Genomic DNA, 17430 nt, shown 5'->3' with positions numbered 1-17430 from the left:
TCTATATTCAAGGATGTTCTTCAGATAAACAAACGAGTTTAAGTTAAGGAAATTTTGAGAAATTAGTTGTAGTACATTGTTTCAAAATAAAATAAAAATGTAACACAATGTAGAACTCAGTTTCGATAGTGTAATATTTTAATGTGTTTTCGCTTTCTTTTGTAGGTTTTATCATATGATATTGCATAAATACATTCATGTTTTAAGAATTTATAGTTCATGGACATCCCTGTTCTACTTATAAGCAAAACCGATTACACACCCAACCTGTTACAGTGACACATCGTGGGACGTTCAAGAGATATGATTTTACACTAATCTTTGTTATTTCACGTAACAGTTTTGCAAATTCTAATTCTGAGTCAAGGTTATCTTGAGGAATGAAACACGCCATTCCAACATTGTAACAGAAATATTACTTTGTAACTAATTCTGTGAAAAATTAATTATTCATATTTTTATTTTTCTAGTGTATATGTGAAAGTGGACGAACTTCCCAGAGTATACAGGCTGATCCCAAAAAAGTTGAGGTAAGATTAGTAAAACTGATAGAAGAATTTCATTTCATTTATTGTATTCCATAGATGTTACATTGGCATTGAAGCTTTAAGATCTGAAGCTAGTAAGCATTTTAGAAGATGATAATTTTTTGGCGAGATGAAATGGGGCCGAGGTTTCGCCATAGATTACCTGACATTTGCCTTATGATTTGGGAAAACCTCGGAAAAAACCCAAGCAGTTAATCAGTCCAAACGAGAATCTAACCCAAGCCCGACGGCACCTCCGGATCAGCAGGGTAGCGAGTCTGCCGACTGAGCTACGTTGGTAACTATACAAAAAAATATATACAGTACATAAAAAGCAGATGATTAAATTTACAAACCTAGACGATTGTTCGCCAGTTGAGTTATAAAAATATAATACATAGCAAGTAATTTAATTAAATTTAATCATCAGTTGAGCTATACAGACTATTATTCAATTTACAGCATATATAATTCATCAGTAAATAGTAAACAGATTAATTCAATTTACAAGCATATTTTAGTTGAGCTAACACAATTGTGCAATATTACTCATCCAAGGCGAGTGAGGGCCTGGAAGATGAGCCTGTATTTTTGTTATTATCAGTTGATCATAGGATGAAAACACAGCTCATTTTGTGTAATTTCCTAAATTTATTCAATAAGGATGATTTATGTTCTCTCTTGAAGGGTATACACCATTTTAAAATAATTCAATACACAAACAAAACTATTACATGAAATGCTGAATAAATTTTTGTAGCTTTTATTCTCTTCAGCTCTAATCAACAATAACAACAATCTAGGTTGCCAGGCGACGATAGAAAACAAAAGATGCGAAAACAAATGAATGAGGTGTACAAACAATTGAATACTCTTTCATATTTAAGTATAAAAATATAGCGGTGCCATTTGAAATTTTAAAGTGAAGATGGTTGTGGGGTGGAGTGAAATCTAAAATGCAATTAAGCCTGGTTTCAGAGTTCCTCCTCAATATCTAAATTGACGTGTTTTTTTGTTTAAATTGAATTCAATTTAAATAATTAGTTTAGACTGAGAAGTTTTGAAATGAAAGCCCTGTATATATTTTTTCAAAAGTTGATGTACTTTAGCATCTAAAATTAGGAATTGCATGCAGTTCATAACCATTCTACGTCGGACGGCCTTCATGTTAAATTTTTGCCCTTTGTCTCTCAATATGTTATTTTTACGAGGAAAACTTCTTTCAGCGTCACGAGATATCATTGGTGCGTAATTAAAGGACAATAATTGCTCCACGGAAAGAGGCGAGATTTTTTTAGTTATGTCCAAAGATTTTCTTTCGTGGGCTACTTTATCTTTTATTTCCTGTTCTGCACTACCCGGAATCGACATTACTCTGCATATAATAATATCAGAAAAATTTAACAGATGATTCAGGGAAGATATGTTTCTAGGGATTTAATGGCAGAAGACAGAGCAAAAATGTACCAATATGAAGCTTAAGATTTCACTCAACTTTTTCATTTGACAAAATATTTTGAGCTATTTCAATTAACGCAGCACCCAGCCTGGACTGATTATAAGATTGGGTTTTCTCCAAGGTTGTTAACGGGCGCATTCCGTTTGGACAAATGGACACTATTTATCGCCTATTTGGACGAAGAAAGACAACTTGTTTGGACCAATAAAAGCAAACCCTTTAGTCTAGTCGGCCGAACAAGGAAAACATCTCTCTTGCCATTTTACACAGGCTTAGGACTGTCACCTGTTAAGTGGTATAGTTAAACATGTTTTCCTTAGAATTCGAAGCCGTCACTCTTTGTCAAAAGTCTGAAATAAAAATAACTTACATTTGTTTAGTCATTCTTACAGTTTTAATATACTGCGGTCGAGTTATTTTCCCTTCCTGATGTTTCAGCCAATAGTAAATGACGAGGTTAATTTTTTCTGTGGTCTCGTTTCTTACAATATTTTGTTTTCCTTTCTTTATTATTATTATTATTATTATTATTATTATTATTATTATTATTATTATTATTGTTATTTTTTTTTAATTTAAATATACAGAATATAGACTATACTTACGACAACAGAAATAGAAATAAAGCAATATTATCAATATAAAAAAGAAGATATATAGTAATATTAACAAAATTTAAGGACCGAATGAGCAGCGCTCATGTTCGGTCGCAGTTCAGATATATTATTAATAGACTTATAAGAGAATATATACAAAATAAAATAAAATAGTAACTAAATTAAAATTACAGCTACAGTGAAATTATATAATATAATATATTAATATAAGAGAAATATAGAAAATAAAATAAAATAAAGTAGGAACTAAAATTAAAATTACTGCTACAGTGTAATTATACACTATAATATATTAATACTTACTTACTTACTTACTTACTTACTTACTGGCTTTTAAGGAACCCGGAGGTTCATTGCCGCCCTCACATAAGCCCGCTATTGGTCCCTATCCTGAGCAAGATTAATCCAGTCTCTACCTTCCTCAAATCCATTTTAATGTTATCTTCCCATCTACGTCTCGGCCTCCCCAAAGGTCTTTTTCCCGCCGGCCTCCCAACTAACACTATATATGCATTTCTGGACTCGCTCATACGTGCTACATGCCCTGCCTGTCTCAAACGTCTGGATTTTATGTTCCTAATTATGTCAGGTGAAGAATACAATGCGTGCAGCTCTGCGTTGTGTAACTTTCTCCATTCTCCTGTAACGTCATCCCTCTTAGCCCAAATATTTTCCTAACAACCTTGTTCTCAAACACCCTTAATCTATGTTCCTCTCTCAAAGTGAGAGTCCAAGTTTCACAACCCTACGGAACAACCGGTAATATAACTGGTTTATAATTTCTAACTTTCAGATTTTTTGACAGCAGACTAGATGACAAAAGCTTCTCAACCGAATAATAACAGGCATTTCCCATATTTATTCTGCGTTTAATTTCCTCCCGAGTGTCATTTATATTTGTTATTGTTGCTGCAAGATATTTGAATTTTTCCACCTCTTCGAAGGATAAATCTCTAATAATATATTAATATAAGAGGAATATAGAAAATAAAATAAAATAGGAATTGAAATTAAAATTACAGCTACAATGAAATTATATAATATTGACATAGAGAAGAATAATATCGTACTGAATAAAGTAGGACAATTTATGAAAAATATATATTCCGAAATTATAGAATACAAGTATAATATAGGCAGATTAATTCATACACATATGCTATAAATTTATTTAATCAAATTGAAGACATTAACACGTTTCTAATTTTCTTGTTATATATCAGTGCGTTATATGTTAGAAGTTCTGGGTGTAATTTAGCTAAAGAATTATACAACCGAGGGCCAAAATTTTAGACTAGCAGATGTGAAACATTTAGGTTCTACTAATGTTGAATTATTATTTCGTCTTGTATCATGATTATGTGCCCGTAATAAAAAGTTATAACGATTTTTATAATAAAATTTTAACAGAGTCTATATTCATAAATTGAATTTAACTTTGTAAATGACAGTGTTCGGAATGTTTTAAAGACTTCAATCACATTAGGCCTATATATATTTGGGTTGGCATGATAGAATTGACTATTGTAAAATGAATTAAATGATTCGGGACCATTAGTTGTATGTGGGTCAAGGAAAGGTTTAGCAACCTAAAATGAGGTAGAAAGTTAGAGTCTCCACCCACAAAAGTGTTTAAGACATAATCTGCGAATGTCATGTCAGTTGTAGGGGCGATTGAAACCAGGTCAGCAAATACTTCTGATACTTCCTGATAAGATAAAAATGCTAGTCCGTAAAACCATTTTGTGCGAGATCGTGCGTATTTGCTTGGTTTCCGCACAAATCCAATCAGCGGAAAGTCTGACATTCCACATTCAGTATTCCCAACCTAACAATTTTCCTCTTCTTACCGCTTAAGTGACATATTGATTTTACTGCTTTAGGCTTTTAACATTTTATTTTTAGAGACGTTCAATATAGTAATAATTATAAATTGGAAATTTACCACTGCAATTTCACCTAAATTGCACTGTTAATTATTGTTTTTAAATATTTGCAAAAATTAAGTAAACTCTACAACTCCACTAAAGTTACTGCATTCGTGATGCAATTAACATTAAGGAAGCCGTGAAAAAATCAACAAGATTCCAGATGCCGATGTTATTACTGCAATATGTTATATAAATAATATTGTTAAAATATTAAAATGAAAAATAAATCATACATAACCTTATCGTTTGTTTTAAGTTCGCATTTATAGACTGGGGGGAAAAACGACAGACGTATATCACGGCCTGCTGGAATATAGTAAACACAGAAAACATTTTAAAACAACAATGTTGAAGATAGATATTTTTGTTTTGCAAATTTGCCGTCATTGAACAGAAACCAAGATGGAGATTTCATTGCAACTAATTAGAAATCCCTCTTTCAGATATGTAATAAACGATCTTCGCACAAAATAATGTACGATACACGAGCGATATGTTTTCTTTCAATTCTCGGAAATTAAAAAAGCTCAACTACGCTTCGCTTTTTCAAACTTTTCCTCGAACATGAAAACTTCAACTTACCGCTCTTGTAACGCATATTACTGTTAACCAACTGGCAATTTCGGAATCTTTGGTAAGGTACTCCTTTAAGAGAGATCTAGTGCGTTGAATTTTACGAGAAAAGATTTGAGCTAAGTGGAAGACACAGCATAACACTTTAATATTCGGAAATAGCATTCTAGCAGCAGAATGTGCAGCACATTCAAAATCCATGTAAAAACATCAATATTAAGTTCGAGTCCTATTAAACTCCCGCATAAATTCTTAATTTCGGATCACATACTAAGGTACCATTGGGTTGATTTTGAATCCAGACAGCAATCCACTACAGCAATGATGTCAAAGCAAGCGCATTTTTCTGACCTCGATTTCGTGTGCGGGAATCAAGCGCTAGGTATGGAAGGAGGAAGGATTGTGTATGTATATCAGCGATGTCAACGAGAGAGCAAATGTGCTCACAGCCAGTATGCGCTGATCAGAGCACGTAAGGCACGCAGGTACAAGTCACTGGTGAACACAAGGGTTGTACATTACTAGGGACCGGATTTTTATGTAATTACATATTATATTCCTTTCAACCTAACCGTATGTAAATAACAAATCTTTGCGAATCTTGTAATTACCATTAATATATTAAAATTTGATACTACATATTTTTACATATTTACCCCACTCTACATATTATGGCTTGGTATTACATAAATCTACATATTTAGGGTTTTTATCCATTTTTACTTCTCTAAAAGGAAAAAAAAAATCTGCTGGGGAAGTTTACAATTTGAAATGGACAGATTTAAAAAGCCTTTTTACCTACCCAAGAAAGAATATATTTGGGGACGAAACATAACGTCCTTAGTTCCAGGAAGGAATAGAGGCACTCACCCCATACCGTCCACAGTAAATATGAGTGGACAACAAAAGGTAACCTTTCTCATACAACTACCTTGTATTGCAAAAATCACTCAGAAAGTAGCGTTGTCTTCATGCGGTGGAGTGGGACGAAGACGACATGATTTGTCTCGAACTATGATTGTTCTGCACACGTCTTAACAAGCCGTTCCCATGCAGTTTGCAACCTTACCCACCCTTTTCCTAATCCTTCCAGGGAAAAGGCATGTCAAATCTGACATGAGCCGCAATAAAGTAGCCGACTTTTGAAAAGAAGCTGGAGTAAAGGAACAAACTGGAAATATATTGAAAGATTGAAATAAATTGCTTTTCAGGTTATTGCTTGACCTATTTACTTTAAATTTAGTAGACCTATACAGAAATGGGATTTTCCGAGGAATTAGAAGGTATGGTTCTCGGCTGGAATAATCCTACCCTTCTGAATGAGACAGGAATGTCACTTTTAACACAACAGTTTGTAAATGCCTATAGTTTGAGGTTTTAGTAGGTACAGTGCTTTGTTTTTACAGGGAGCAGCTAAAAATGCATGTGTCCCTCATCTCCTCTTATTTACTCCTAATCCAGTAAAGCGAAACAGTGCTTGCAGTACTGTTGTGTCATTCTTTTCACTCATTTCTCTAGTTTTAGTACTTACAGTATAAAGTGCAAGTGAGTTTATCTACTGCTTTTAACTAATTAAAATGGCCCAAATATCTTCAGCCCTAACGACAAAAATAAAATCATGGATTGCAATGGACGAAGATTTCACTACAGATGGAAAAATAGTAATGTGTCTAGTGTGCGGTAAAAAGTCGGGTGCTCTATGAAATCACAACTAGAGAGTCTTACCTATGTTATAATACCTGTCAGATATTTATATTACATATTTTAATGATTTTACATATTTTGGTACATATTCAGCTTATTTTTCTTACATAAATATGTACATATTTCACACGTTGATACTACATAAAAATCCGGTCCCTATACATTACACAGTGACGAAGAAGTCGTTCTGTAAGTCTCAGGCTGACTAGTCTCTTGACTTCTAATGTAAGTGAAAGATGAGGTGATGCTTTCTGTTGGTTTGTGGAAATTATTTAGTTACAAAGACAAGCAGTATCGAACGCCTGAAATTATTAGTTCATCTACAGATTTATATAATATTCAAACTAGTTTGTTTTCATTGACATTAAATAGTAGTAAATGTATGTGAAGATGTATTGTAGAGCTTCTTCCTCACAGCATTGTATTTATGTTTACAGAATAAAGTACAAACAAAAGTGTGTGCTGCTAATGGGTAGACTCCTTACATGTCAGTTACGAGTTTTGTCTATAAACTGTCCTGGATTTTCGTACATAAATTCTCAGTTTGACGATGTTTCTTACCATTACGATATCCTTCAAAAGTAAATATTGTGTCATCTGTCAGACCTCTCCAGGAATCAAGAAGTAGTAGTATGCCTTTCTTAACATCTGGATAAATACATCTCTTAATCATTTTCTCACATGATTTTTTGTCAGTTTACCGGAACTACTTGCATCGACATTATATAGCTTATCATTATCTACACGTTGTTTTACTTTCGGTTCTTGAAAGCATAATATGTACAGTCGTGTTCCTAGACTTCCAGCTGCATACCTATGGATTTTGACGCTGTACGAATGAGTGAAAGATACCAAGGATTACAGTACTACTTTTTTTAATGTGAATTAAGAGAAAACACACTGACCAGAGCATTAATGCGAGAGCTGTGATACGGTGTCGCGGAGCTATGAGGATCCGAATGTACGCAAGAAGCGGTAAAAGTAGCAACGATTTTCAAGTCATATTTCGCAAACGAGGAAAAAGCGAAACGAACGACTGCCATTTCAATTAGCTTAAATAAGCATTTTCATTAAATTCAAGCTACACGATCTGGGATGGTTCCCTTCTAAGTATAGCAGAGGGGGAGAGAAAGGTAAGGAGTGCAGGCTGCGCTTGGTAGAGTTATTGCAGTAGCCGTGATGTTGCCAAATGCTTCATAGAAATAAAACGATTCCCTCTAAAACCGTGAATGTTAGAGAAAAAAAAAACTTATTTAGAATTTTCATACCTCTTCTCATGACCTATTAGCAGTTTCATTTTGATGCATAGGTTACTATCCATCCTGTATTGCAGTGCCTGTTGTATGTTAAATTGAATACTAATAAATTTACATTGCATTTGGATTTTCATGAATACCATACGCGAAATTGTAATGATATAAGACTTGAATTATACAGGGTGTTTCAAAAATACGGGGCATAATTTTAGGTATGTATTTCCCACATGTAGACAATCAAAATAGTTCATTACAACATGTGTCCGGAAATGCTTCATTTCCGAGTTATGGCTTTCACAACATTGAAATTCACCGGAACGTTTTTCTTTCCGCAGGTCGTTGTCATTACAGAATATGTTCAAAATGTCCACCTCCTGCTTGAATACAGACCTCACATCGATGTCTCATTGACCTGCGAACACGATCCCAAACTCCAGGAGTATTGCGTATATCCTCAGAACATGCCACAATTCGATTCCGAAGGGATTCCAAATCAGGCACCGGAGACGAATAAACCAATGATTTTAAATGGCCCCACAAGTAGAAATCGAGAGGGTTCAGATCAGGTGAGCGTGGAGGCCAAGCAATTGGGCCACCTCTACCAATCCATCGATCAGGAAACCTTCGGCCCAAGTACTGAATGTAACCTTCGCCTCGGAATGAACTGTCAGAGTGCCCTCTTAATGTCTCCTTTGACGGCAACGACCTGCGGAAAGAAAAACGTTCCGGTGAATTTCAATATTGTGAAGGCCATAATTCGGAAATAAAGCATTTCCGGACACATGTTGTAATGAACTATTTTGATTGTCTACATGTGGGAAATACATGTATGCCCCGTATTTTTAAACACCCTGTATAGGAATGAAACAACAGAAAATAATTTTGAATATATGTCTCTGAAGTTGTATAATATGTTACCAAGGTGAACTAGAGATTTAAAATATCAATTGTTTAAATTGTTAATCGAAAGAAAGTCGCATGAACATAGTGTGTAAGAGTAAAGGTAAAAAAGGTAAAGGTATCTCCGTAACATGCCATGAAGGCACTTGGGGGGCATGGAGGTAGAGCCCCATGCTTTCCATGAAGAAAGAGCTCCATTGCTAAGACATTAAGGCTTCGTAGGGAATATGTCGTTTAGTGACATACAGATATGTCACTGCTACAATATAACTTCAACCGCGGATTCCGAGGTTAATATTTTCCCGTGTGAATCGCGCTTTAACCCGAACGACACAGACAAATTCGCGCTACAGGAGAGCGACCATTTTACTATCAGGCAGCACTTGACGGTATGTGTCACAGAAAGAACAATAATTGTTTCAATCAATCAATCAATCAATCAATCATGTTTATTTGTCAGAATTACAACAGCGTAATTATAGACAATGGTCAATAAAAACAAACAGATTAAAATTCCAAGGTCATATAGCTGTCAAAAAATTCATTAGTACGATAAAAAGGATTATCTAAAAGCCATTTTTTAAAACAACTTTAAATCTAAATAAGCTAACTGAGTGGACATTCTTAGGCAATCTATTGAACATATCTAAAGAAATAACATTGAACCATTTCTTGGTCTTTGTCAACCTGACCGTAGGTGTTACAATATACCCTAATGATTATTTCTAGTACAATATTTGTGAAGCTGGGATTGAGAAGCATGAATATTTAAATTAATCTTGATATAGACTAAAGAGTCATAAATATATTGATTGCAGTAAGAATATTAGTATTACGAAATAAAGGTCGACAATGAGCATTAAAAGATGAATGAGTAATTTAATAATACTTCTTCTTCTTCTTCCTCGTGTTTTAGGATAAATCCTGTGTTTTCCAACTTTGCTGTCTTAGTCCGATGTTGGTGTCCAACTTTCCTTCCACCGTTTAGGGGGTCGTCTAAAACGTCTTGAGGTGTCCAACATTCCTTTCATTGCGATTTTCGGGAGTCGGTCTTCCGTCATCCTTAACACATAGTCCCGCCATCCTTTTCTTCTAATCTTGATCCATTTTGTCACGTCCTGCACTCCACATTTTTCCCTAATCTCATCATTCGTCTGTCTGTCATATAACGTAACGCCAGCTATACTTCGTAATGTCCTCATTTCTGTTGTCATCATTTTTGCAGTTTTTTTCTGCTCGAGTTTCCGTTGCATATGTTAATACTGGCCTTATACACGTTTTATACAGGGACATCAATTTATTTTTACTTCAATTTTTATTGTACCTGAGTTTCTTAATGTACTTCACTCCAACCCTTTCTACTAATGAAGTTCAACCGTCCTCCACACAGATCCAAGACCGCATATACAGTTATAGTAGCCTTACGGTCATAGTAAACAGTATGTTCCAAAAATATGTTCGCGTTTTCCAGTGACGAAAGAGCTTTCAATATTGAATCATTTTCGCACAGGTACTGTCGTCCATTTGCCTACGTCGTATCCCGGTTTCCCCCACCAGCTTTTATTCTCCAGCTAGTGGCTGGGCTGTCTTAACTCTTTTCTGAGAACATTAATTTCTGTTAGGAACTGGACGTCTACGTAATATTATACTACTGTTTAAAATAACTTAAATAAAAGGGCCTCGTTAAATAATTAACTGTCACGTGATTTCCTCCCTTTCTACGATCCTACGACATAACCACTTGGACGGACAGTAGATAGTATGTCTGAGTGATTTTATCTTTTCGGATCGGGCAGAAGTGAAAATTGAATTTACATTACGTAAGGTACTCTTTTATAGAGTAGGTACAGAATTATTTCAATATGAGTTACTAGTACGGAGAACGAAACTGGTAATTGGGATTAGGTACAATAGTCTATAGTGCGATAATATGCACATTAGAACTGAAGCCTGTATCGAAATGAACGACCACCATTTTAAAAAAATGCGTTTAAATATCCACATTATGATTATTTTTCAATTTAACTTCATTCTCTATATTGTACGCTAATGTGCTGCAGACAGTATAATATACACTGCATAATGAATACGTCCACATGGACAGCTCAGTTCGTGAGTAAAAACACTCATTGTTAACACAGTACTGTATTTTGATTAAACGAATACCTAATGGAAATGATCAAACTCAAAAGCGCAATATTTCCTAGTTTACGTAAATGGATGAACTATTTTTCTTCCCTCCCTTGTTTGTATATTATGCCAGTATCATCGAACTCCAGTCGTGGAAGGGGGTAGCAAACGGCGTTGATCCAGAGGTATAGGCAAGCTAATATTAAAATTGTTAGTAAAAATAAAATGATGTCCCTGTATATTCTGATCTTGCTTTCTGTGTTCATGTATATATTTTTTTCCAAATTACATCTCTGAGATATTCTGATATTATGTTTGCTTTAGTATTCTGTTCTCTTACTTCTTCCCCCAAATGTTTATTGCTTGTTATTTTTGTTCCTAAGTAACTGAAACCCATTACTTGTTCTATGGGTTTATCGTATACTGAAAGTTTACATCTGAGTGGCTGCCTTGAGATAGACTGTGATATTGTTTTATTTTCCGATATCAACATGTTAAATCGTCCTGTTGTTATTTGAAATTTATATAGCAATCTGTGTAGGTTGTCTTCGTTTTCTGCTAAAAGGATCACATCATCAGCATAAGATATTATTTTAATGTCTTTATTTCCTAATATGTAGCCCCTAGTTCCTGCTTTAATTTCCTTTATTATTTCGTCCATGATCACATTGAACAGAATAGGGCTAAGGCTATCACCCTGTCTTACTCCAGTTAGGTGGTTATCTACCTTTATTCTTGTCTAGTTATTAACATTGAGATCTTTTATGAGTTTTGTAATGTTATATTTAGTTCCTTTTTTTTTACCTATTTCCATAACATCTTTTATTTTAATTCTATCAAAAGCCTTTGTTAAATCTATAAAAACATATATATTGTTTTTAATGTACCGAAGTACATATGATATTTCCATGCAGATATTCTGCGTTATCATACGATGAAAGAGTAATGGAACGGAGAAAAATTCTCTCCGGCGCCGGGATTTGAACCCGGGTTTTCAGCTCTACGTGCTGACGCTTTATCCACTAAGCCACACCGGATTCCACCCCGGCGTCGGAAGAATGGTCTCAGTTTTAAGTTCCAACTCCCGGCGCCGGAGATAATTTTTCTCCGTTCCATTACTCTTTCATCGTATGATAACGCAGAATATCTGCATGGAAATATCATATGTACTTCGGTACATTAAAAACAATATATATGATATGCGTAAATCACTTCGTGATTTAAGACGGCGCTTATTCCGTCGGATCCCGGCCAACTAGTCACTCATTACGAGTGCACCTCAGCACATGTGTGGACTTCGGTCCTAGGTTCATAGATATCTATGACGTAGTGCAGAGGGCGGCCACTAGAAGGAACCTAAGAGTTGGAACTTAAAACTGAGACAATTCTTCCGACGCCGGGGTGGAATCCGGTGTGGCTTAGTGGATAAAGCGTCAGCACGTAGAGCTGAAAACCCGGGTTCAAATCCCGGCGCCGGAGAGAATTTTTCTCCGTTCCATTACTCTTTCATCGTATAAAAACATAGATAAGCCGGCTTATTGAATTCGACGACTTTCTCAGCTATGTCTCAATGTGAATATAGCATCTATCGTGGATCTATTCTGCCGGAATCTTTGTTGTTCTTCAGTTATTCCTAGCTGGGTTATTTCTTTAGTTATAATTTTTAGTAATAATACATAATGCTTTTTTCTGCAAGATTAGAACACTATTAACATTAGCATCGTTACCTCACAAACTAATACCATAATGAAATACACTATGGAAAAGTGCATGTTTGTATACATCTGAGGTCTAATTAGTGTAATATGTTACTATGATCCGGTCAGGAATCTGTAGAGTAGAAATATACAAAATAAGACCTCTGCGCAAGTGGTATGTGAGAGAACAGGACCAATGGCCGCTCTGGGCGGAGGCATTGCTTGAACGAAGCTACCAATCGCTTGCAGGAAGGGGATCAATTCTATCTTAACACTCTACCACGAGCATCTCACCCCTTAACGGCCTCGTGCTGATGCTGCCCGCAATACACTCCGGCACAGATAGACTCCGCTCCCATATGCGCCAAGTCTCTCTACAGATCTTGGGACGGACCATAGTCAGCGATGAATGCAATGTAGGGGGGGAAAGTAACTGGCCACCTTGCCCATTATTTCCTGGCTTAGCTGCCTTATGAGTGAAACATTTATTGGTGTTACTTGTGAGGTTCTAATCTGTCTTCGGACAGTTGACTAAAGAAACAACAATGCTATTTCTGTGAATATTTTGTTTATGAAATTGATATGACTTGTGTGATTTGTTACAGATCTCCAATCTATTTGAAGAACATGCGAATTTACGACATCTTAAAATTTCTACTTTTGCATTTCTTCTGTGCAGATATGGTGACGGCAATCTCCTTCGAGGTATGTTATGAATAGATTTCAAAATCGAGGCACATTTACTCTGATGTTAAATATATACAGAGTAATACAGTGTTCACCAGGGGTGGGAAACTCGTGTTGTAAACAGAACAGTCAGCATGAGTATCTACAGTAGCCTATATAACAGTGTTGTTTGTACAGTTCTATTTTCAAAATAAAACACTAATTGAGTGGCTCAGTGCCAGAGTTGCCTAAGCCACAATTACACTCAAAAAAGTTATTGAAGTCTAAACTCAGACCTCGTTTTTTAAAACTATATGCTCTCAATTGGAAATTATTTCTCATTTACTCTAATCCAGCCGTGGCGAAAATGTCATCGTGTGCCGAGCCACTGTGTAACCTGCAACATGCATAGCACCTATGGAGGGAGGCGGACACCCGAAGGGGAAGTGAAGTAACTGTCTGACTTACTAACGGATTTTCATTTTCCTTACGTGAAGCACTTAAATACAATTTTATACAGTACAAGGCTACAAACTAATGTTTAGTACGTGTAAGGAAGAAAGAAATGAATAAGAAAACACAGCACATATTATCACTACCTAAAATTAACTGTCTTCAGAATGTCTCTGCGACAGAGTTTCAGAATCAGGAATTATGTCACTTACTGCCAGTCGTAGTTGATCGTGAAGGTATTTGTCTGTCAGTCGTGATCTAAATTTGGTTTTTACTATTTTCATTGTTGAAAATAATTTTTCACAAACATAAGTTGTAGCGAACATGGCTTCAAAAGAGAAAGCGAAAGAACGAAGCTTCGGATATTTATTTTTGGCAAAGATTTGAAAAGTTCAACATTTGTCAAGTCCTTACATCTAGCTTTCATTTAACATTACATTGTAAATCTGTGAGTTTAGATCGAAGATCTAACAGCATTATTCGTACATCTGCTGAAAAAGGATCGACGTACAGAGATGATGATGATAATAATAATAATAATAATAATAATAATAATAATAATAATAATAATAATAATAATAATAATAATAAAACAACACTTAATCTTTTAATGTTTCATGAGTAACATGTAGTATAATGCCGTTTTATGTTATACAACCGTTTTCCTCGTAATATTTGTGAAAAATCATACATTTAATATTCTCATTCATATTGGTAGCAAAAAATGCGTCCTCCCATCCTACTTGAAACTTAAGTTTTTGTATATGTACATGTATTCGAGAGAGACATTGCGACGATACGCCACTCGCAGGTCAGAGACAAATACAAATGGAACGGAGTTTGACTCGAGTGAGTCAGAGGGTGGGGGTTGTGGGAGGTAGAAAGCAAGAGAAATGCACAGCTATTATTGCGAACCACAATGTACTCGCGAGTCGCATTTTCGCCACGGCTGCTCTAATATAATATGTATCTACATCTACTTTGGCACACAATATAAATGATAATTTACAGTCATTTTATGTAGAAATCTGCGGCTAAAAAACTTGTGGTTTAGGCAACTCTAGCACTGAGCCACTCAATTTATCTTATGAAAATATATAATTTAATTTCTTTTCATATGAGAGAACAATTACACATGGATTTTGGAATATATTAAAATCAAAAAAACAAACTACAAACTTCTGAATACATTAAACAAAACAAAACAAAATAAACAAAAACATGTCCAATTTCTCTGTAACAGTCTTGTTTGTACGCTAGCAAGATTTTGCGAAATTTCCGTATTGCCATCTCGTTCAAAGAAAAGAGAGCATAAACAATTTATTTCTTGAACCGGTAGTAATAACTGGTCCGTTGACATGTTCGCTCATAAGCCATTAACATATTTTTTTACGTTGTGCTCATTACAAATAATACAGTAGAACACACCTCCATGACACAACAGTGCACGACGTCATTCGTCTGCTAATTCCCGTCTTATACAGATTGTTCAGCGCTGAGATTCGGAATACGCTTAATGTCACAGTCTTGTTTGTACACTTTGATTATTTACACTTTTGAGAAACAATATCTTGTAGCATAATCTTTCGACTTTATTACTGGGTGGAATCTCTTTCCAATTCATTTTACCAAGTTTTTGCACTGTTCTGATTTGATTTTAGCCCATTTTTCTCACCCTACACATTTGAAATCCTCTATGGTTGTATACTTCTGCTTTCTCACACTTCTTTTAAAATTTCCAACAAATGTTCAATGGAGTTTAAGTCTGGTGATTGAGGAGGTGTTGGGATATGAGGGGCTCACAACCAGAGTGGACCAAGTCTACCTGCGGTCAGTTTGTGGATTAATACAATCTCGGATGAAGAAAACTTAGATTTATTCATTGCCATAACAAAGCCCATAACTCATTTGTTATTACACAGAGGGCAGCATTTCCTATGGAAGATGAAGGTTGCTAAGCGTGAGCCAGGAACTTTAAGACTCAATATCTCAGAACTTGGTCCACTCTGGTTATGAACCCCTCATATGTTCCATATGAGCCAATATTTATTAATTTGAACAGTATGTTTACTGTCATTGTATTGTTGGAACATATACACAAGTGGCATCCCCATTTTTTGTGCAATCTCCCTAACTTTTCACCTTAAAATCTTATTGCACATACCGTATACTTATCCCTAATCCCATCTTCGAACTCAATATTCCCTATACCATTTGCAGATATACATCCCTAAAATAATATGCATCCACCTCCGTGTTTCACTGTAAGTAATGTGTTGTTTCGGTCGTTATCTGTGTTGGGCTTTTTCCATATCCCATGAATGCAAAATACAAAGTCAAAAATATTACTTCTGAGAAAAAGGCGTATTGTAATGGGAATAATGTTTGTCTATAAACTTAGAATTGGAAACATACATATAAAGAGAAACAACTTACTAAAGCTTTTTAAGAGCTTTCAAAACGTCTTTTTCTCGAAGGTAATATTTTTGACTTAAGGGGTTAGGTACAGCTTACAGCAGTAAAATTTTTGGAAATATTCAACATTGTTTTTCCTCCATTACTGTATCTTGTACAATAATGAAAATTAGTATGTTTAAAACACTGCTCTTCTGCTATATGAAAAAAATATTTTTACGATTTAAAATAAAACATTTATATTTTTTTTTCACAAATTCAAAATGGTGACAGTTCACTGTGCAGTGATGAAGCGTTTCCCTCATAATTCATAAACTTGTTAACTTTTCATCTTCTCTCTATTTTACATTATTACTGAAACTCATGTTTATAATATCATACTCTTTCAACTACATTCCTTAATAAATAATATTTTTTTTTTATTTTGTGTTAGAAGAAAGTAATGATACTTGACCATTTTTTAAATGAATTTATTTTTTATCAGACAATATATCAAAGGTAGAGAAGTGATCTTGCATTATATTGTAGACATAACATGTATAAATACACAAAAAATTTCATCACAGAATGTTGGATAGTTTTTGAGTTACGTGGGAAATGTTTGATCACTGCACAGTGAAATGAATTTGGAAAAAAAAAAAAAAAATGTGAATAATTTTTTTAAATCCTAAAAATGTTTTTTTTATATAGCAGAAGGAGAGTGTTTTACACATACCAATTTTCATTATTATACAAGATACAGTAATGGAGGAAAAACATGTTAAATATTTCCAAAGTTTTTCTTTAAGGTGTTTTGCTTGTAAGACGACGGTAATTTGTTTACTAATGCACAAAAGCAATATAGAAATTAAGTAAGATACTCGTATTATAGCAAGCTTTCGAAAGAAATAAAGAAAAAATATCCTATGATGTGATTCAGGGAATATTATTCAACGTAAGCAAATTTCGGGGCAATGTTCACCACAACGTAAAGTGCGTAATTATGATTAAGTTGCCGTTTTGTATTTGATCCACAGAAAAACCTGTTCTTTTACGAAAAAACTCTCAACGGCCATAAAATTATTTACCACTCTGATCATATCATTTATCAATTTTAAGGAAC

General features: G+C 34.8%; 1 protein-coding gene across 1 annotated transcript in view; it reads left to right on the top strand.

The window, feature by feature from the left end:
- Positions 1-460: 460 nt before the first annotated feature.
- LOC138692854 (juvenile hormone esterase-like) overlaps positions 461-17430 on the top strand; it is a 64079-nt gene continuing 47109 nt past the window's right edge. Inside the window, exons 1-2 of the mRNA XM_069816142.1 lie at positions 461-530; positions 13400-13499. Coding sequence (XP_069672243.1) covers positions 13422-13499 — 78 coding nt within the window. The 5' untranslated portion in view covers positions 461-530; positions 13400-13421. The remainder of the gene's footprint in view (positions 531-13399; positions 13500-17430) is intronic.

This window comes from Periplaneta americana, chromosome 2, assembly GCF_040183065.1.
Source record: "Periplaneta americana isolate PAMFEO1 chromosome 2, P.americana_PAMFEO1_priV1, whole genome shotgun sequence".
Classification (NCBI taxonomy): domain Eukaryota; kingdom Metazoa; phylum Arthropoda; class Insecta; order Blattodea; family Blattidae; genus Periplaneta; species Periplaneta americana.
This window is presented reverse-complemented; position numbering and strand designations above follow the sequence as displayed.